General features: G+C 27.0%; 2 protein-coding genes across 5 annotated transcripts in view; both read left to right on the top strand.

The window, feature by feature from the left end:
- LOC100160026 (Sparc-like) overlaps nucleotides 1-9,540 on the top strand; it is a 15,367-nt gene extending 5,827 nt beyond the window's left edge. The window contains exons 2-8 of one of the 2 annotated variants that reach the window (XM_029488876.1): nucleotides 2,769-2,867; nucleotides 3,964-4,120; nucleotides 6,703-6,818; nucleotides 6,878-7,024; nucleotides 7,127-7,329; nucleotides 8,236-8,383; nucleotides 8,456-9,540. In XM_029488876.1, the coding sequence (XP_029344736.1) occupies nucleotides 2,784-2,867; nucleotides 3,964-4,120; nucleotides 6,703-6,818; nucleotides 6,878-7,024; nucleotides 7,127-7,329; nucleotides 8,236-8,383; nucleotides 8,456-8,503 (903 nt within the window). In that variant the 5' untranslated portion in view covers nucleotides 2,769-2,783 and the 3' untranslated portion in view covers nucleotides 8,504-9,540. 2 annotated transcript variants of the gene reach the window in all.
- A 2,059-nt stretch (nucleotides 9,541-11,599) lies between these two features.
- The window catches only part of LOC100162066 (glutamine--fructose-6-phosphate aminotransferase [isomerizing] 2), a 22,620-nt gene continuing 10,312 nt past the window's right edge, over nucleotides 11,600-23,907 (top strand). For 2 of the 3 annotated variants that reach the window (XM_001945164.5, XM_003246505.4), the window contains exons 1-3: nucleotides 11,600-11,888; nucleotides 19,361-19,602; nucleotides 22,652-22,759. In XM_001945164.5, coding sequence (XP_001945199.2) covers nucleotides 19,596-19,602; nucleotides 22,652-22,759 — 115 coding nt within the window. In that variant the 5' untranslated portion in view covers nucleotides 11,600-11,888; nucleotides 19,361-19,595. The remainder of the gene's footprint in view (nucleotides 11,889-19,360; nucleotides 19,603-22,651; nucleotides 22,760-23,907) is intronic. The other variant, XM_008187853.3, reaches the window with a different exon arrangement.

Below are 23,907 nucleotides of genomic sequence, written 5' to 3'. Positions count from 1 at the left end.
TATGTTATAATACGAAATGGTTTTTAGCTTTCCATGATCAGCTAAACATATCAGTCGCCAGTCGTAGCTATATTAATTATAAGTATCTAAATAAGTACCTATCTATATAAATATAATATTAATTAGGTACAGAATTATTTTTTTATATATATATACTCATTATAAAAAAAAATGAACCGTATTAATTATTACTTAGGTACTGAATTTAATAATATTCGAAATCATTTTTGAATGGCAAATGGTGATATATAATCATATGTTTGCTACATTATGAGTTATAACGTAGGCATTATTAGTTTTGATGACTTGGATTCTAATTAAATCGCGTCGTTAGTGTATTTTTTCATAAAGAAAAGAAATATTGCAAAATTAATTAACCCAATTAAATTTGATTAGGTACATATATCTATTTAATGTCAATGATAAAAAACGTAAATTACTGAACTGTTATTACTCTTAGGGTTTTAATTAGGGCAATTGTGCTCATTTACACAAGCTATGTGGCGATGACGTAGTTGGTACTGAATTATTATAAACATTTAATATTTAAAATAGAAGTACTTATTGTATCATTTTATTAATGATTCTATTAATGATTATCTAACGACTATATTATTATACATGGTCGGACATTTCATTGATTTTTTTGAAGAGGGATCTATTATAATTTTGGATTATACCCAAAAATTAGAATATTATCTATAAGACTGTACATACATGGTTCATCGTGCATAAGACTATTACTGAGTATTACTACATGCAAACATACAATTTAATTTAGGGGCTAAGTCATTTAAGCTTCGAAAGGCCTCCCTCCGCATGTATGCTTATGCAAGGTGACCATACATTTACAAAAACAATTTAAAAATTATAGATTAATATTAAATAGGGCTTAAAACCGTTATCAATAAAGTTGTAAAATCTGCTCCGGCAGGAGCCGAAAATTTTTGAAAACCGGTAACCGGTTAACGTTTACTTTTGATATTTTGGTAACCGGAAACCGTTTTTTTAAAGATATTTCAAACACCATGATAACCGTTAATCGTTTAAAAATCGTTGATAAGGTTTTTTGGTAATCGGTTACCGGTAAAAACCGGTTTTTCAAAATAATTTTTTAAATTTTTTAATCATATTTTTAAAACAGTTTATTTAGTCCATTCGTGGGTTTATAACATAACTATTATTATTACAAAATCAAAAACTTAATATTCTTTAATTTGGTCGATTTCCCTCAATTTAAATATTTATTTTTCAAACTGCTTTAAAGTTTAAACATCTGATCAAAATAATGGCGATCTTAATAAATCAAAAAAATTAATTGCATAAAAAAATTTTATTTTTATAATTTTCTTATTTATACTGTAAAAAACCAAAATTAAATATAATAACTTTTCAAGATGACACTAAGAGTGATACATTGACACAGAACTTTTTGGTTATATTGTATATATTACAGTACCCCAAAATCTGGGTCTGCAGATCGAGCATTCTACGCTAGCCTTTGGACCGACCATTGGAGCAAACACTACAAATAACAAATGCAGAACCAGGAGAGTTTGGGCTCTGGGAGTTGTAATTTAATAATAAACTATTTATAAATGTATGCAAAATAATTAATAAAGTATAATGTGATAGAAACCTAAAATTTTTTTTAAAAATTTCTTAAAATTAAACTTGGAAGGTCCCCTATCTATAGTAAGTTGTGGCAATGTATATAAACGTGTATATTTCTAAGAAACAAAGATCAATAAAAAAAATATCTTAAAAACTAAATAGTACTAAATACTAAATGGACTGAGCCCCTATTCCATCAACTATTTCTTAATAGGAATCAGCGCACGGAGACGATGACGTTTATGACGGTATTATAATATATAGCTATACACTTATACCTATATATATGATATTCACAACAGATAAGCAATACTCAACGGCAATTCGGCAATTGGGGAAAAAAATTTAAAAATAGCTGGAAAATTAAATTCAATTATAATGTAATCATGATTCATGACATAAATCAAATATTAAATTCCACGAAAAAAACGTTCATTTTTTTGGTCGGGAATAGGTTTTGGATATAAAACCGGGATTGAAAATATGAGGTAACCGCTTTGATATTAACCTTAGATATTTACCTTGAAAGTACGTAACATAACATAATATATTATCATATACCTATACAAAATAAATCTCTAACATAATATTTGTGACATAAAATTGTACCTATTTTTTTTTTGCTTTATGTTTTTGTCTGATTTTCCAATGATCCTGAACGCTACGCCCTTAATAATGAAGAGTCACGGCCCACGCATGCGTAGTCTGACTAGCTATTTGTAAAAATATAATAATAGAAACTTACTTCCTTTGTTTTCAAAAAATAACTTTTATAATTAGGGACATAGGCGGACGGGCCCAGTGCCCCAGTAGTCAGTATTACTGAGGCTAAGATCTTACATTTTAGGCACCCAGGTGTAGGTATACTAGTAACTCCTTGTGGCAAAGTGCTTAAGTCAGTGGTATAGCCTATATTTAGATACTAGATACCTACCTACTTAGTGATTTTCTTATATCATGTATTCATGTGCCTATTGCATGAGAAATATGTTATTTTTAAGCAGGTACAAATTATTTGCAATTCTATTATAAATTGTGCAAATTTACATAGTAAGTAGGTACCTACCTAAGTGTCATAAATCAATAATTTGATTAAAAATCTAAAGTAAAACTGAAATAGCTCACTGTAATAAAATAAATATTTACTTTTTTAGGACTTAACCGTCAATATGGTTCAGTTCAAGGATCTTGTTATTCGGACGTTGGTATTATTTATACTTTTTGAGTGTTCTTTGTCATTAGAAGAAAAACCAGTATGAATTATTCTTTTATTCTTATTTTAAAAATGCATGCTTAATATATTTTTAAATTTATTTACTAACTATTTTATGTAGGTGCATTGATGTGTTGATTAATTTGTTTTTATTGAAAATTCAGGTACCTAGGTATATTGTGTTACTGGACCACCTCGACGCGGAAAAGATAAAAAAAATTGTGAACATTTTCATAAAGTTTTCTATAATATTTAAACTTTTAACTATCTAGTATCTACTATAAAAATATTAATCTATAAACTTGGGTATTTTTATCATTATAATAACATAATATTAGCTAATAAAGTAACCTTATAGACGTATTATTATAGCCTGCTGTAGGTATATTATATAATTTTCCGGTTTTAATAATAAATTCTAAAAATACCAAATTATAGGTATTGTAATAAAAATTAAAAGTGAAAGTTATTCAAGAAAAACAAATTTTCAAAGTTGTTTATATGTAAAGTTCAAAATCTTTAAGAAAATAATTCTGTATGATACTTCTATAAATATTTCTTTATCAAATATCTTATTGATGAAAATGTCAAGCCTGTTTTTATTTTAATTTACGTATTCACCATGAACTTGAAAAATTATGTTAAACAATAGGAAAAACATGGAAAAACATGTTTCTATGGACTTTTAACGATTTCAAATGAAAAATTGTAAAAATAATTTTCTCGAAAATGTGTAAATTCTTTAATGAGTGTTAAAAGAATCACCCCATAACTGTTTGCTTTCTATGTTCAGTGTCAAAAATAGGAACAGATTTCAGAATGGTAAAGCCCCCTCTAGCTGAATTTTTTTTTAATGTTTATTAATTAAATACCTAGATACTTAAATTGTATTCATATTTTTTGAAGGGGCTTCGCCATCCCCTATTGCTCCATTCTCTATGCTAAGTTTTTATAAGTGGTCACGTATCATTAAGTTGATTTATAATATTTTTTTCATTCATTAGATTAGCGGTCATTTTTAGGTTTATTCCTAAAACTCCCTGTTCAATTACAATAATGGCCTACTTTTACTAAATTAGATCAATTTTTTTCAAACTTAATAGACTAAATATATTATTTTTACTATTTTTTAATAGAGGAAGACAAAAAAGTGGATGAGAAATAAAATCGAAAATTTGCCAAAAAATCTCATGGAAAATGTTTTGGTTAAATCTTTGGAAGGCAAAAAAAATACTGGTGATGGACCATCTCAGATGAATGTACTTCAACTTTCAGAAATGACTAATCAACAAAGTAATTATTTGTAATTATATTTTTTTTAGAAATTAAAAACTAATGACCAGTGACATTTTAAGTGAATTTTTTAATTTGCAATTGTCAATCACCCTTTCTTTTCTAACCAGCTATGCCTACAGGAAGTGTTGCATATAAAATATCTGTTTATAAATTCATTACTTGTATTTTCTTCTTATTATTATTAGAATCATAATTATAGCTAATACTTAACAGTGATCCAATCAAATTAATATAGAAAACTGCTTGGTAGTAGCTTTTTTTTATTGGTACTGACATAAAGATAATATCATAATCTAACATACCAAGTTCAGATATTATGTAATAATGTTTCCCTGTAAATTGTACGGATATTTTGTATCATTCAAATATCATAGTTTTCTTTTAATGCATAGTTTAAAATAATTAATGGATATTATATTTCATAAACATAAAATTTATATTCATAACCAATTGGTGGTAATAAATTAGTGTCAGAGTTGTATTGAAAAATTTATTAGTACACACATTTCAAAAATATTTCAGATATTTGTATTTTCAAAAATACATTTTTTTTTATTAAATAAAATAAGGATGATTCTAAAACATTTAGAATGCTTAAAATTTATTGAATGCAGATGACATGCAAAATGTACTTTTGAATTAGAATATCATATTTTTTTTATACTTAGTATAATGATTTTTAGTATCAACTATCAACTACTTATTAAGTATAAAAATTAAATTAAATCATATTAATTGTCTAAATATTTATATATTATGTATAACATCTCAATTCCATAAAATCTTAAATAATAATTATTATTACAATAAGTATAGAATGCTATAAATAATTTAAATAAATTAACTTTCTTGGCCCTAATATTCTACTTGTAAAAAATATTTTAAAAAATGCGGAACAATATTATTTTAAAATATAAATTTTTGTCACAACTAAATATTAGTTATTTTTTTATTATTTATTTTTATAATTAAAATTGTATTAAAATATCACAATTTCGATAGTTAAAAATTCATAAAATGTAATTATTATTTTAGTCAACATTAATCATAACTGACTTAATTGAATCTTCGGGTCTTGAAGTTAAAATAGCTTGTGCACCCTTGGGAAAAACATATATCAGAAATCCATCTAGTATTATACATCCTTCTTCACAGTGAGTTTCTACTTCTGCCTGTTTTATTTTATCAGACTTTATTAATTCATCATTTGACTGCCAAAGTGATCTTCCTGTTGGTTCTCTTATAGTGTACTGTAAATATTCCAAATCTGGCCTATATACTAGATTTTTGTTATACTCATTAGCTATTTTTATACATTCTTGTTTTGATATTTGACAAAATTTGTGACTTAAAATCCTTTGAACTTCATTAACACTTATTTTATTCAATGCATAACTCCATGCACTTGATCCGGTACCAGTGCTTATACATAGTCCTGATGATTTTATTTTTATGGGCATATTTCCATCAAATATGCACTCCATTTCGGAAGTACGTCCTGGCATTTTATCACCAATAAATACTTCATTAAGTGCCAACATGTCATGTGATGAATGAGAATCTGGTCTAATTTTTACAAAATCTTGATACATATTTAAAGGTGGTTCCATTTCTAAAAAAAAAAAATAATATTATTAGGGGAGTGAATTTATTGTATTTTTATTTCTTTTTATTATATCCAGTAATGTGGAAAGAAGTTTCTCCAGCTATAATAATATGTTGTACAATAACAGATGGTTGAAAACATAAAAATGCACTTGTTGTGCAATGCAATAATTTAAGGAAGTAAAAAATAATGTTTTTATTTACATTTATCCAATGTAAATTTAAAATTTTTGATATATTTCAAAGCAATAATGCAATAAATTGAATGTATTTTTAATGTTTTAATCAACAATTTATGTTTAAAAAAAAAAAATTTTATAGAATCTTACTTTTGATACTTTTCATTGAAACTCTAATTCTTCTTCTGTCAATAAAAGAAAAATTTTGTTTTTCTAACGTATCAAACGTGTTCTGTATATTTCGGGAACAGATATCTGGTAAACATAAATAACCAAGTGACACACTTGGATTGGAATTAATTCCAATGACTGGGGTTTGATTATTTTGAACATAACTGGACATAACCAGAAACGTTCCATCACCACCGATAGCAATTAGAACATCAGCCCAAGATACTGCTTCAGTATTAATATCCTAAAAAAAAAAAAGCAATTGCCTATGTCATCTAAAACATACTTTTTGAATGGTAACTATTTAAAAATATGATGTTTCATTGATTTAAAAGTTACCTTCAGATTAATTATTTTTGATTCAACATCCAAACGGTTTATGGCAGCTGTCACTTCTTTTACAATATTGTAGTGTTCATTATGTGATTCTAAAATAGTTTTCAAGTTAGCACCTTGATTACTCAATTGATTCATCAATTGTTTTTCTGATACATTTGGGTGCTCGAGTCTTTCACGCTCAACTCTAGTATACTTTGCTACTAACAACACTTTTTTGCCCTTCCATAGTTGCATATATCTGCGTCCTATACTCATTTGCTTAAAGGTTTTTTTGATAATCATTAGGTCCTTGTCAAAAAAAGCACTGTGGTGCTGGACGTGTATGCAAGTTGACTGAAAATGGTGAAGCGGAATGCGTATGTATTTCAGATTGTCCTGTTGAAACAGAAGATAGAAGAAGGGTGAGATTAACATAATAACATTATTATAGTGATTTTTTCAATTTTGTAAGTATTTTTAGGTTTGTTCAAACTATAATCAAACATGGGGTTCTGATTGTGAAATTCACAGAATGCGTTGCAACTGTGAAGAAAAATCAGAAAAATGTAGTAATCCAGAATTTAGTCACCTACATGTGGAATATTACGGGGCTTGTAAACAATTGTCAGTAAGTTGTAATAAATAATAATGTTGTTAAACTGTAATAGTAGTAGTCAGTAGGAAAATTTAAACATTCATGTCTCATGATTAATTTGCTATGAATCTTTAGGCATGTTCTGATTCAGAAATGGCAGATTTTCCAAGGAGAATGAGGGAATGGCTTTTTCACATAATGCAAGATTTGGCAGATAGAGAAGAATTAAGCCCCCATTTTAAAAATAAGATGAATGTTGCAGAAACTAATATGACAAAACTTTGGAGTAATGCTGCTGTTTGGAAGTGGTGTGATTTGGATGGTTACCCACATGATAGGTTAGATGACATAAAAGTATTAATTATTTATTATCAAATAATTAAAAAAAAGAAAAAGCTAATATTGTTATTGTTTGATTAAAATGTAAGTTGGGAGTTATAAGTATAATATTTAGATACAATTTTTTTTATTGTTCTATAGTAAAATTTAAATTTTCATTGCTTATATCTAAAACGTATAAATCTTGAAATATTTTAAACAATAAATATACATATATTTTGATATTTTTGATCTAATAGTAATAGAATATTTTGTTTTTATTTGATATTGTATTTTTTTTAGCTAGGTTACTAATATTTTTATCTTTAAAATAAAATATTTTTGAGAAATAGAATTAGTAATTCAAGGATATATTTCTGTTTTACCGGACACTAATTTTTTGTGTTTTAACGTTTGTAGTTAAGCATGCTCAAAATTATGGTGGAGTCAGAGTATGGTGGGCGGACTTATTTGAAGTCCAAAACCCACCCAAGGGGTTATACATAACAAGTCGAGTGAACACACCGGGTACCTATATATGAAAATACAGTGAGTACCGCTTAATGTGATCACATTGGTTCAGGCCATTTTGATTCTATAAAGAATATTTTTTTCAATATAATATTTGGTTTGGGATTTTCATTTTTGATTCCAATAAACGGTTGATTCTATAAAACAGTCATCACATTAAGCGGAACTCACTGTACTATAAATTACAATTAGCTATAAACATAAAACTGACCGCCAAATTCTGACTTCACCATCATTTTTAGCATGCTTAGCTACAAACGTTAAAATGGAAAAAATTGTAAAAAAAAGGGTGTCCGGTAAAATAGAAAAGTTCCAATATTCAAGTATTTTAATACATATTACATTGAATGAATATTTTGTTAGTATGTAATACATATTTATATTAAATGTTTTAGAGCGGTATCGAGACACGAATTGTTTCCAATTAGAGCACCACTTATGTATTTAGAACATTGTATTGCTCCATTTTTAAACAAATGTGATGATAATTCAGATCACATGGTCACACTTGAAGAATGGGGAAATTGTTTGGAAATACCTAAGGTAAGTAATATTATATTACAATAGATATATGTATATATATAGTTTCTAATGGCATTTTAATTGTTATTGCAGGAAACACTAGAGGACGAATGTGATGATTTACGTCAAGAACTAAATTAATAAAAACGTTTATTTGAAAATATTTTGGTTTATTAATCATTTTGAAACATATAGTGAATTTTGTTTGTGAATTATATTATCTTTTATACTATCTTTAATAGTACGCACATTATGTAATTAAATTATATAAATGTATTGAAAATTTAAATATTTTATATTATATCTGTTACGGAGTAAAATGTTTTGAATACCTATAATAATTAAGTACCTACCTAATCCCATAATAGAAATATAATTCAGTTGAATAATTAAAAACTTTTTTAAGCCCCCTCAGAATTTCTTAAGACCCTATACATTTTATTTTCTTATTATAACTTGAAATTTTAAATATATCGGTAGGTATCGCATGCAAAGTATGAATTTAGCAGTTGAAATTCTTCAAGAATTATTTAATAATCGTGATTTAAAATAAATTATTTGCATGATATTTAGATAAATAGTCAATCTCAATATAGGTTTGTACCTAACTTAGGCATACTTTTAATCTGAGTTAATTACAGATTTCCAATATTATTATAACAAGAATCAAATACCATTAGGTATTACCCTAGTCCTCACCCGCCTAATAAAGAATCCAAATTAATGCTATTGTAAGAAAAGTATGATAGGAGTTTATGATAGGAAAAGTACGAAATAAAATGTAAATGTCCAAAACTAAAAAATAAGAAGAGTTATGAATTTCAACTCCTAAACTCATACTTTGCATGCGATATCTACCAATATAGGGAACCTAGGTATATGGTTCAAATTTCAAGTTCATCCCACTACGATAAGAGCACCAAAAAACATTGCACTTTTTTCATCACACAATTTTTTTAACCCCCGTACATACCTAAGACATTAATGTCAACAAATGAATACCATTTACCAATTTGCCATTATTACTTTAGCCACCTAATAAAGAATCCAAATTTATGATATTGTAAGAAAAGTAACTGTAAAGTAATTAATTACGATACCTATAGTAACAAATTAAAAAATAATACTGATTTTGATGATTGTATGTTAAAATAAAAATAATGAATGGTTGCCAACAATTTTGGTTTTTTTTTTTTTTTTTGAGTGTCATTAGATTACCGATTAAACCACTGAAGTGTATAAAAAGGTAGTTACAAGAGAAAATTATTTAACTCTTGTAAATTAAACATATACCAATTATTTCAATTAAAAGTATTAATGCATATTTTCAGAAACTTTAGAGGATCATAACTAATAAACTAGCGAACCAAAATTGATGATTTGACTATCAAAATTTTCAGAAAAAAAAGCTTTGCCGGAATCTAATTACAGTAGTTACCATTTGGAAAAATAAAGTTGATTTTGCTATTGGTACACCTGTGTGTTTAAAAATTTTGAAATTGTTATAACAAAATTACATGTTAAAAATAAAGAAACACGTCTTTTTTCGTTTTAACGAAATTCTATGTCATCGATCCATAATTGTTAAAAAAACCCTACGTACAATGACATAAGATACAACCTGTATAACTAGTTAAGTGCTAACTATTAATTAGCAGTAAATTCCCAAACAATAATTTTTTCAAACTGGTCTTTAAATGCATTTGCAATTTGCTAAAACATACATAGTTAATAAAATTAAATGAATAGAATAAAATTATTAAATAGTTAGAAATGAAAATCTTTGCAAGTAAATATCAGTATTCAGAAAATTAAATTTTAGAAGTAGGTACCTAGAAACTTGTAAACTTAAAAAAATTATTCTTGTTGGAATGCAGGATGATATAACTATAACATTGATGTCGATCATTAGACTTTTGTAAAAAACCATGCAGTCTGTTTTATTCCCAATTGAATAATTTTTAATTAATTTGAACTACATGAATAATGAAATAGAAACAAGGAAAAACATTTAAACAATTATGTACTTACACAGCTACATTATGTACAAGTTGTACTATATTATGCACAGATATTATATTTGTATGTCGGTTACCCACATTAAATAAATAAATTAATATAATAAAGATATACTAAGAAAATTAATTCGGAAGAAATAGCTATTAGGTACTTAAGAATAATAAAAAATAACGATGGTAGTATCATCATGTAAAATAAATATTAATTAGGTAACTACTTTTTTATTAAATAAAATAGCAAAATATCGTTTTTTACGGTCTAGTTTAATAATTTACATCTGAAATCAGCCAACAATTAATCAAAAAATTAATTTCAGAAACAATATACGAATCGTTACAATTTAATGTTATGCAACTTAGGATTATTTTATAATATATTATATTGGTATATACTATATACATTCAAAAAAACGAAGTTGCAACCGCTTGCTTTGTCTCAGTCTTACAAACGCATAATATAGTAAGAACGTACGTTCTGAATAATCCATTCAATTCTGTTAAGTTTAATATTTGAAGTGAATTGACCTATATTTTCCTATTTCCGAGTTATAAGCATTTTAAAAAATAAAATTGTTTGTTCATTATATATAGCTAATGAAAAAACCTTCAACTTCTAAACTTGATTATAGGACATCTAATCTTAAGCAAAGTTAAATGTATTATTTATTAATCATTACGTATAATTTGCTATATAATGCGTTTGCAAGACGGAGACTACGCATTCGGGTGTAGCGTCAACTTTAGTGTTAGTGTAATAAACTAATAACGACTAAGTATAATAGGGAAAAGACCGAAGTCATAATTGCGAAATGTGGGCAGATCACGTGTTTTTAGATATCTAGCAAGATACCTAGCAAGCATTTGCGCTAATGTCTATTGACTATTGAGTTTTGATTAGTGAGGATTTAAATTCTGAGATACTGAATATGTAAATATAGAACCCTCCATGAATAATTAAGATATACCATAGGTAATTCTTGATTCGTGGTACATACAACTGACTAGGAAGTAGTGAGTTGGAAGAGATAAAAGGAAAAATCGAAAAGTGAAAAAATTCAAAAGTTGAAAGTCTGCTTAGTGGCGGCGAATGGCGATGCCGATGAGACGTAAAGCACGTCAACCACCAAACGGCAAACGGAGGGAAAATCTCGTCCGTCCGGTCGGGTGACACTGTTTTTCATGCCGATCTCTCTGCGGCCCGCGGGGATAGAATTGTACACTTGTACGTCAGCCACTCAACCGGCGGGAGACTGAGAGAGGTTTACGATCATGGTTAAAGGTTAATATTCTTAATCACGTTTACGTAGCATGTATCGTCCGGCGGATTCAAATAACCGGAAACGATGGCGTTGACAATTGTGCACGGACGGCGTTTGTCTATCGACGTGTGGTAGAAGTGGTGAGGAGGAGAGCAGGAAACGGGAGGTCCGAAGTCTACCGGGGACGAGAGTCGAAACCGATAAACTCTTATTACGCACGTCATCGTAAGCGATAAGCAGCCGTAAGTCGTAAGTACCGGCAAACCCTTAAACCCGATTTAATAGGCAATAACAATATCGCTCTGAGCGCGAAACACGACGTGAAATAACCATTTCGATGATAACAATTATTTATTATTGATCGTGTCGCAGGCAAAGTCTTGGCTGTGTATGGAAATGTAATGAACAATAATAGAGTACCTAGGGCCTAGGCTAGTTGTAGTCGGCGGTGTTTGTTTTTTACAATCTTACTTATAGCGTGCGCAGGGCTCTTGCGTCTGGACGATTTTTTATTCTATATCTAAAGTCGCCGACCGGCCGCTATCGTCGCACGTCGTCAGCTGTTTCGCCGTGGCCGTGTTTTCAGTCGAACACCGCACTTAATAAGTAACGTCAACGTCGATTGCGATAGTACGGCTATGACGATGGTTTGCAAAACGTTTTTAATGATAATGATAATATTACGGTGTGGCACGAACGCGTCGAGTGTACAACTACTGTCGACGGCTAAACAAATTGTGAATAGTGAAAGTTGCGCACGCACACGCACACACGCACCGAATACGGATTATGGGGTCGCGGAAGCCGGCGGGTTAGGTTAGCCGGCGGTACGGTTGTGTACTTGACGTGTTGTCGCTTCACGCTTGTTATTGTTGTTTTTAAAAATAATACTATTATGACATACTGCCGCGTTATCAGAGCTGTGTGCTGTAGTTGATAACAACGAGATTATTATTATTGTTATTACGGTCGTGAGGGCATGGTGTGAGGGGACGTCGTCCTGGAGTACGAAGTGACGGGCCGCCCGCAGAGTGCACCGTTGTAGTATTATCAGCTGCTGTTGCAGTTACTCTGTATTGCTGCGATTGTTGTTCCGAGTTTCTCATAACCGGCCTGGGTCGCTATTCGCCGGCGGCTTCCATCGTATATTCTACCTATAAATTATGATCTAAGTTATTGTACAAATATACTATATACTTATATACATATTAATATATTATAATATTTAGATTCATCTACGTATTATATGTAGTCACGACTCAGGATGCTTACATGACAGAATTTTGTAACGATAATGTTATAATATTAATATAATATAATAATATTTTTAAACAAATAATTGTCTGAACATTTTCATTCCTACCTATTTTAGAAGTTTAACTTTAAACCTAAACGAGTTGAATTTAAATTATGTACTACAACAGTTACTGTACTAGTATGTTTAGGTGCCAAATGTTGAAGAATGCAGGACTTTGTAGCCCCTATAGGGTTAAATCGCAATTATGGGCGAGCTAATCTCCGCAAAAGTCTGATTTACAGTTTCGTACGATTTAATTACTAATGCCAACCATTCAGAAATATTTAGATGTTGTTTTTTTATTTTTTTTTGGTTTGGGCAACCTATTTGCGATATATTATTTTTCGGTATACTCCTTTTGGGGCAGTGGTAAGATACTAAGATCAGCAAGTTTTATGCCGCATTTCCACACGAGATTACATAAATCAATTAATATATATTGTGTACTGTTCGGTAGTTGTAAGGACGTTTTTAGAATTTTTTAATATTCATCATTACGAAGTTTGATGAATTGAACTCATACTAGTTGCTAGTATTTATTGCTGCAGTGTCAGCATAAAATAAGTAGCATTCATTGAAATCGTGGGATGTAAAATTGCACATTGAAAATTGAACTAATAAGCTAAATTGAGAACATACCTACAAAAATATGGTACGACCATTGATTTTATAATATTTATTATCAGTTTTTAAATTTCTTATGCCTGCTTTTTGAATTTTACGAATCTTTTCTATAATATTATAAATTGTAAATAAAATATACAAATTATTACTGTTATAAAAAAATAATAGTATTCGTATACCTATAGGCAACCAAATATCGATCATAAGTGATGGCATTTTAAATTTAAACATTTAAAACATTGTCGATATAATAAACGTCAAACAAAATAAAATGAAAGTTATCGTATCTCATAACTATTAATTATTATACAAAAACATTCATATATGTATACTGTTTTTGGAGAGGGTAGATGAGAAGCTGGTTACATGCCTTTAAAATATATACCTTATGCTGTGTATAAATAATATACAATAATATATATAGTATATTATTACGTCATTTCAAGAGTAGGTATATAATATCTTTTTATCAATTTAGTTTTTAAATATTAGGTATATTTATAGTACCTACCTAGCTATATATAAATTACATAATGCAATATGCTATGTATAGTGTATAAATAATTTTCTTGTTAAAAAAATTGAAGTATAAAATATAAACGTGTTTTAAATAATATAAAAAAGCGGGTAAGTGGGTGTCGACATGCTGTACAGTAGGTTACAAGTGGGTCACTGTAGTAATGTATGGTGTTAAATTTGAACTCAATGATAATATAAAATCATTGTATATGAAAACGATTCTAAGCGAATATACTGGTGAGAGTCAGCCTATAATATTACTGAGTATATTTGATGATTGTGATTGTCATTAACGTTATTTATTTTTCTACTATGCATTAGTATAAAAGCAGGTTAAATTAATTTCTGGCAAAGAATTATATTTGAAAATGTAATTGTGTGTATAAATCATAATAATAAACTCTAAAAATGTTATATGCCCATATAAATAATGTTTCTACATTACAACAAATTACACCAATTTACATTATAAACAAAATCTTTATTTTAGTTTTAATATAATAATATGTAATTACGTCCAAATTTTAACATACAATGTCTGTACAAAATAGCTGTGTTTACCTGTATTTTTTTAGATTTTCTGATTACAGTATAAACTATTTATGAGAATCCTTGTTTTAATTTTTCAATTTTAATTTATAAAATTAAACATTTTATAATTTTTAAACACAGTAAATTTCAAAATTTTCGAGATTTTTTTACATTTTTGTCAACATTTGGACTTTAAATACTTATAAAAAAAATCGTGCCAATAGATCATTAATATTTATCAATTGCTATTATAACAACTTGTATTACATTTTCAAGCTTTTTGACCCAACGAATAACATTTTATTGAAATGTATAGAATATACAACAAAAAAATTAAATTTGAAAACTTCTATAAATAAATCCAAACGAGTCAAAATATTTTGAACATTTTATTGTGTATAAAAAGTCATAAAAAAAAAACATTTGATTGTACCTACTTACGGTTAATAGTTTTTAAATTTTTTTTTTTTTAATTTGTTATTTAAATGACCTAAAAGTCTTTACAAATATGTCTAACAATTATATATATCTTACAGACTATATATAAAAATTATATATACTCGTTTTTGAATAACGATAAAATAAAAAAATCGTTGTTGAGAATTTATTAACTTACTGGTTAATATTCAATGTCTAACTTCAAACGCTCGTAAAAAAATAATTTGACTTTTCGGTGATCGTCTTTTTTTGTTAAATGTATAGGTAAACTAAAGGGGAATCTTGTATGAAAATGTAAAATCTTAGATATATAATATAGAACATTTTTTTATGAATTTCTAATTCGAAATAATTTGCCAATTATCGTGATTTTGATGAATTTTTATCAAAATTTAAACTTCAGACGCTCATAAAAAAATACTGTGGATTTACGCTCAATTTTTTTTTTAATTTCCACCAGCAACAATTTATGTACCAACTAGATTCACTTTACTAATAGAAAAGATGCTGTTGAAGAAAATTGATGTATTTTTACTTTGACGACAGACACAAATAAAAAAAAAACACGCATCATTGTAAAATAAATTCATTCATCGTTCCGCTCAGAATCTAAAACTCACTCAGTATCACTTGTACTTTATACAGTGGCATACTTAGACCTGAATTTTTTTTTTTGGTGTTTGTGTGGGGGGGGGATAAAATATCTAAGTTTCCCGTTATTGATGACTAAAAAATACATCTCATAAGAAATCAATTCTTCCTAAAAATGTCCGTGGGAGGTGGGGGGATAACACCCCACCAATAGTATGGCACTGGCTGTGTATGTGTGTATATAATATTATTTTATCGATTTTATTGATACCTAGGTACATAATAATATATTAAGGTTTAATTTGCAAGTTATGGCACATCACTAAATAAATATTATATTATTTCGAAAATTAAATTGTATACTCGTAATGTAATATTTATATTACCTACCTAATTTCAAGTTTTTTCTTACCAAAAAAAAATTTTATAGAAAATACATTTGAACATTTCAATCAAATTAAGTTAGATGAGTTGTATGCATATATTAACTCAATTATTTTGACATACCTAAGTATATGTTAAGCTTACATTTAAAATTAATGAATAGTAAATGTATTATTATCGTAAGTTTAATTAAGTTTATAGATATGTTGATAATTGATATACCTTCTCCGTTGTAGAATTTCGATTTAATATTTTATAACGTTCTGTATAGTGATGAATTGCAATAATTAAATGCATAATTTTGGTACCTACCTGTAAGAAATATTTAGACTTAAAGAAATGTATTATTATTATTATTATTATTATTATTATTATTATTATTATTATTATTATTATTATTATTATTATATGTATTTCTTGAGTTATAAAATATTTCTTATCGATTATTTTATTCAAAGCAATTCAAATGTGTATTTGACCTTTTATTTTGACTTCATAATATTAGTACCACTAATATTTTTTCTGATAATTTATATCTATAGCCAAGTTGTAGATATAAATGCTGCTATAGTGCAAGCTATAGCCACCTTGTCTATAGCATTAGAGTATAATAGGTAATACAATTTCTGCGATTGCTCGGTTATATAATGCACCGTACTTACCTTTATTTATAATAATATTATATTGATTATTTAGTTATTTTATCTTTACGGATTTTACCTATATACGCGTCTAGTTCCCGGATGGGTGACCACTGACCACCTGGGTTTTTAGTAACCCTTGCTCCACATACATATGTTCCTCAACTAGCCGTAATCCCCCTAGAAAATGCTAACGGCCATAGTTTCTCCGATGCTTCAAATCAATAAAATATTGCAGTGTATATGTTAAAGGAAATATTAAATGATAGACATAAAGAGATTACTCTTTTAACTGTTTATTTTAGATTTTGCGTGGTGTGAACTATAAATATATTATTATTTATTAGTTTTCACATTACCAGTACTATTATAACGTTTTTTTCTTTGTAGATATGACTACTGATAAGAAATATGATGGTATAAAAACGCAAAAGTTCTCCATGTCTAGTCTAAATAAAGAACAAAGAATTTATATACCTATAGTATATTGAATTGTAGTAGGATCATTTTTCAAATATTTGGTTGTAATTTAGTGTTTAAGAAATACATTAAAAACAAACTATCTGTGAATCTCTGTAATCTTTGAATTAAATTAATAAAATTATAATTTAATTTTATTGGATGGTACATTGGTACCTTATTGTTGATTTACATAATGAGATGAATTAATGTATTGACTATTGATATATATTTTTATATTAATTTAAATTACTAATACATAATGTATTATGATCAGTATTAATTGGATATTTATTCAACTACGCAAAAGTATTATTTTTCGTGTGTTATGTAGTCATATTATTGGAGGCTAACGCAAAAGAGAAAGTACATAATAGGTAGTTACCTACCTACTATTTCCATACGCTACCTATAGTATTGACATCTGAATCGTATTAATTTAAAACCTTTATATTCATTAAAATTAAATAAATTAACTAGTACTTATAATTTTGTAAATTTATTTAACTTTGTAGATACTTTAGTGAAAAGTGGTTCTGACGTTCAGTTATTAAAAATATAGTTTATTTACAGATTACAGAATGTAAATAATATTAGTCGTATCGGTTTTTAATTAAAATTATCATACTTACACATAACAAAATACTCGTAATCTAGTAATCAGTGTCTATATCAGTAAGACAAAAAAATTATTTTATGTAGGTAGGTACCTATTGATATTATTTCTTAATATCTTACACAGGGGCCTATCTACTATTTATTTCTGAAGAAAGGGTCCTCACTCTTTAATTACTTAAACATTTAGTTTGTTCAAAAAATATATGACCTTAGTAATCATAGTAGGTTTATAATTTGTTGTTTGAGTAATTTATTTTAATGTTTTACATATTTTATGTTTTATTGGTATAATGACGATAGATAATATTCTAAAATGACTAGGTAATAATGATAATTTTAATGATGGCAAAGAATGTGCTTAAGACACAAAAAATCATAATATATGTATTTTATGAACTTAAAAAAGTATAAAAAAAGTATACAGACGCATGTTTAAAGTTTAATTTTTAATGCAATTACTTTAATATGTAGATATTTCACTAACCTGTTGAATTTCAAATTTGTAACATAAGGTTAATATTATAGACTATTGTTGTAGTGAAAACACATTATTGTACAAGGTTACTGCTAAAGTATTATTTAATTTTACTGACACTATTTAAGTGTTGGTTGCAAATTGATGGGACCTATCAAAAACCACTTGAAATACCTAATACCAAATACATTTAAAATACCGAATATTATTTATTTTGAGAAATTAAGAAGCAAAATATGTTGTCGGACGTTTTAAAAAAGAGTTTAAAACCCGATTTATACTGTTAGAGTTATTTATTGTCGTATTTTTAAATTAATCGATTTAATTTAATATTTCAACAGTAATATCGTCTATTGTCTATTCGTTTCATATTTTAAACGGAACATAGAACAATGCACAATATATTGATCATAATATTGTATTGGTGTATATGTCTTAAAATTACAAGTTAATAAATTACATCATATTTATACAATCACCTATAATTCAAATAATTGAAGCTAACTTAAATGTTTAATAATTATTTTTGAGAAGCTAGCATAATTGTTAATTTAAAAGTTTTTAACTAAATTAATTTTACACTGTTAATTTTTCCATATTTTAGTATTTAGGTACCCATTATAGAATCATATATAAATAAATATATATTATAAATATAGCATTTTTAAATCATCCTAATCTTATTTATTACACGTACATTTTGGACATTGCTAAAATATTTTTAATATAATAGATTCATATTTTTTTCAAACAACATTGTGTTGCCACTAGAACCTGATGTTATTTCACAATATTCTCTATAAACTTTCCTTACAAATTCGCTGGTGTCTGTATCCGAGTTGGAAGTATGGGACAACGCATACTGCGTATATAATATTGTTTCTGCAGTTGTTGCGGAGATAAAATTCGTTCAATATAATATTATAAATACCTGTATAATAATCATAATAATAATTTTCTCGATTTCCAACGATCACAATTTCACTCGTTTTCCCGGAAAATTAATTTCTCCAACGCACGTTCGTGTGCGAGTACACACAGTGTACCTGTATACATTATAATTTATAAATATGTATAACAGGTAACAACAACAATAATAATAATAATAATATGTCTGATATATTTTATCATTGTGCCTATACAGTTTCACGTGTTAGTTCGCGATTTGACTGGCAGAGCGTATCGCCCGGGGGAACTACGCCTAGCCACGTTGTACCGTCCGCGTTGCATAGTCGTCACGTACATGGTGCATATACCAACACAGGCCCTGGTTGTGGTAGGGGTTCTGCCGCCGTCCCGCCAACACAGAGTTTAAATACATTCAGACCATCCCCGGTGCACGTCAATCCATATCAGTACGCTGGAACTACGCTCTCAACATGTGTGGTAAGTACCTATACATACTTATTTATGTTATCATTGTGCACTTGTGCTTGATATTCTTTTGAATTTTACATAATATAATTATATCGTAGTAATTTTTTTATATATTTCTTTGTACCTACTAAAATCAAACCATTTTTTATTCACTATAATAATCGTTAAATAAAAGTATCTGCTAATGGTTTTTATTAACACATAATATAATTTACGTTTTTCATTAGGTACCTAGGTACTCGCGAAAGTTTTTTCTTCATTTTTACATACCATTGAAACTAAACGTTAAGTGGTCTTATATATTTAAGTGGTCTGTCAATGATTCTCAAATGTATCACTAATTCATATTTTTAAACAACAATTTCCAAATTTATTCTGATGATAATTTAAAAACTAATAAAAGTATTTTAATAATTCTGTGGCCTGTAGACATGTAATTTAGAATAAACTATTAAGCATTATATTAATTTTATTGTTTCTTAATAGATTTTGATAATCAAAAGTTATATTCGTTTAGTTATTTAATATTTAAAATTGTTTTAATCAATTCATTTATTTCAAGTTTTTTTCCTAAATGTTTGAGATAAACAAATGGATGTTAATTATCTTACATCTAGTCTATAGTACATAATTATTCAACTAATTATAAGGAATTGTTTTGATTAAGGAATAATTTTAATTTTCTAAGTAGGTACTTAATTATTAATGAGGGTTAAAGTAATAATTTGTTTCTTAAACGAATGGCGTCTCCGATATACGTATTATGCAATTGTGTTATGTATGTAAGTTACGTACCTCTCTCTGTTAAACTAAAAATAAATTGTTCCCCGGGTGCAATGTGGTGCATTTACCGGAGGAGATATTATATTCATCTAAATAAAAAAAAGATTAAGATTATTGCTAGGTAGATGGTTCATGTAGAAGTTGTGTATGAACCGGTTGTTTTACCATTCACTTTCATTGGTTGTACAACATACGATGTTATAATATACTTATACTAAATACTTGGATCATATCCAAAATGGTAATTAGTTTATGTACAACTTTTTGCTTTTGATCGTAACCAATAAATACATTTTAAAATTAATTTCACTGGAAATTTCGTTTTAATGTTCAAGTATTGTATATTGAATTAATACAATTTAATATAATACCATTACCATTTATCATTTTTCAAACAAAATATCAATAAACAGAATCAAGTACCTAACAATGTAAAAATTATTGTCATAGTTTTACGATTTAACGACTTCTATTATTATTATTCAAACATTTTAGATTAATCCGTACTTATAAACCTACAAAATTATTACTTTATAACTATAATACTGCTTAAAAAACATTATTTATAATTGTTTTTTGTAAAATACATTTTATTCAAAACATTATCATCTAAATATTGTAAATATTATAATATAATAGTGAAAAACGTATAAAATGTAAATACAATATTTAAAACGAATGCGCTGCTAAATTAATACATTTTTCTGATCTGCAATTTAAAATTAATATTTTATGTTTTTTTAGACTTTAAAGTAGATCTTAAATAAAATCGAATTGTAGAGGATAATATTTTATTAGTTAAATTAAATGTTGAATATTAATAATTATACAAAATAATAACACTACAAGTCGTGGATCTAGGTAAAAAAAAATAATATTTTTACTTATTTGATAATATTATAGTAATATAATCACGAACTTATTATTATATAGTATTTATAGATAAATATGATTATAAATTTATAACAGACTAATCTACTATAGTTATTAATTTAAATAGAATTATAAAAACGTTGGAATTAGATTCGGAGAAGGCTTAAAATTGATATATATATATATTTAGATTTAATACATTTGAAAGTTGTTTATAATAAACAGGAATATTAATTTTAATATATGCATTATGCATAATAAACCAACGTATGAAAGACGTACCAGAAACGCCCTTTTAATTTTCCATACAGGAATTCAAATTAAACAATATCCGTAATTATGTTAACACTTTTATATTTTAGTATTTAATGAATTAAAATTCAGGGGCGAAACGCCTAGGTTAGATAATATTATAATAGCAGCAATTATAGGTGTATATGAATTTGATATGTTACAACTTACTGCACTCTATATAGTGTAGTAATATTATATATTTCTATGCATAAGATACAGTAGCGTGGTGAACGAAATGCAAGGTTTACCTAATGCAATTGCTTAGGCCTAGGAATGTATTTATTTATTTATTTATTTAATTAAAATTTGAGTGGACGATTGTATATTTAATTTTTTTAGTAATTTGTTTATGCTTTATTATTGATGACGTTCTGTAACAAAAATTCTTAATTATCATACAGCTTTAAATTATATATTATGTAGTAGGGGGTAGTGGGTGTGTCATTTTTCAAATATATTGCTTAAGGTTTGAAATATTCTCGATACGCCACTGATAAGATATAGGTAATAGTCAAAAGATTTTATCGTTGATCTCACTATCACTTGTTAAGCTGGGTCCTTACGATGATAGTAGGACGCGATATTCTACTACTATGAGAAGCAATAGACAAATTAGATCAAAGTAAAACAATTGATTGTTTTAAATTAATTATTTTGGTATACAATTTTTAAATCAAATTGAATTAAATATGTTTATTATATATTGTATACGTTTTATTACAATCCATAGGTGTATTATTTAACTAATAATATATCCTCCTTCGCAAAAGTTTTTTTACTCCACTGATTATATGTTAAAATATAATAATATTTATTGCAGTTGATACATATAAGTATTTATTTGTATTTACATTACATAATTAATGCTCACTGTTACACTATTTGTTTTTAATATATTTAATATTTTGAATATTGAAATTAATAATGCATTGAATAGCTATTATTATTAAAGTTATCATTTTTTAACAATAATATTTCATGAATACTTGGTATATAATAATAATAATTTTATATTGTTGTTATAATTGTAAATGCCGACTGGCGTAAATTAATTAATAAATAAATAAATAATTAGGTATTGATAAGCATGTATTTTGTTTTATTTTAGGAATTTTTGCTTATCTCAATCACTTAACACCGAAATCCAGGGAAGAGATTATAACCCTTCTAGTAAATGGCCTAAAGCGATTAGAATATAGAGGTTATGATTCAGCTGGTAAGTAAAAATGTTTTCATAAAATCTATTTATAACACTGTTTTACAAAGATATAATTATTAAAAAATTCATTTTGTATAGTTGTTTTAATATTTTTTATGTTACGAGTTATACCTAAGTAGTAAAATATATACAAATATAGTCATAGTTGCCATTTAATGCCATTTATACTACGTTTTTTTTAAACATAATGAGTAATAAGTAATAACAACCGTAATAATCAAGTTCTGAATAAGAACAAATCTATATAAAATGTCATTTAGTTTTAAGCAATTTAAATATGTAATATGCCAATATGGTTCGATGCTAATGACGTCGAAAGTCGATGCATAATCATTGAAATAATAATAAAAACATTAATAGTACCTTTACCAATAATCACAAGACATGACTATCAGACTACGTATAATATATTAATATTGTATGGAGTTTTTTTAAATGATGTATCGTTATGCTTATGATTAAAGACGTAATAAACAGTTACTTCTGGATACCTATAATATATAATATTTATAAGTAAACCGTATGAAATTGAGATTTTGAAGGTGAAAACTATTGTTTGATGATATAATATATTGTGTATATTGGGTACCGGGTTTCCTTAAGTTAAGCATCATAATTATTGTCATATTGAATATATTATGTATAGATACATTGTACATTTTTCAGAAATTGCATCAAGGTTAGGCTAACCTAATACTATGGTCGGATTTTAATTTTACTTTAAACGAAGATAGAAAAATACGTTTGAAAAAGAACAAATATTGTGCATTATTCAAATGCATATTTTAGGTTGTATAATTATAAATTTGAAAATTGGGCTTTGATCCTACCTGAAAAATATTCTATTCTTTTAAATAAAAAAAAAAAATTATTAAAATCTGACTATTCTACAGAACGTGAGAGTTTTTCTGTAAGACGTCATGTTTATGTACTAAAAAACGAATTGTTACCGACGCCCTTAAACAATAAAAACAAAAATAATATAATATAATGTATAATATATATACAATATAAGATGTATACCATTTTTAGATTCTGAGTGGAACGATGAATGTATTGATTTTACAATGATGTGTGTTTTTTATTTTTTTTTTTTTATTTTTTTTTTTTTGTGTCTGTGTACACGATAAGTAGTCGAAATAATG

This window comes from Acyrthosiphon pisum, chromosome A2 (assembly GCF_005508785.2).
Source record: "Acyrthosiphon pisum isolate AL4f chromosome A2, pea_aphid_22Mar2018_4r6ur, whole genome shotgun sequence".
In the NCBI taxonomy this organism is placed as follows: Eukaryota; Metazoa; Arthropoda; class Insecta; order Hemiptera; family Aphididae; genus Acyrthosiphon; species Acyrthosiphon pisum.
The sequence above is the reverse complement of the archived record's forward strand: the minus strand, read 5'-3'. Positions and strand labels throughout refer to the sequence as shown.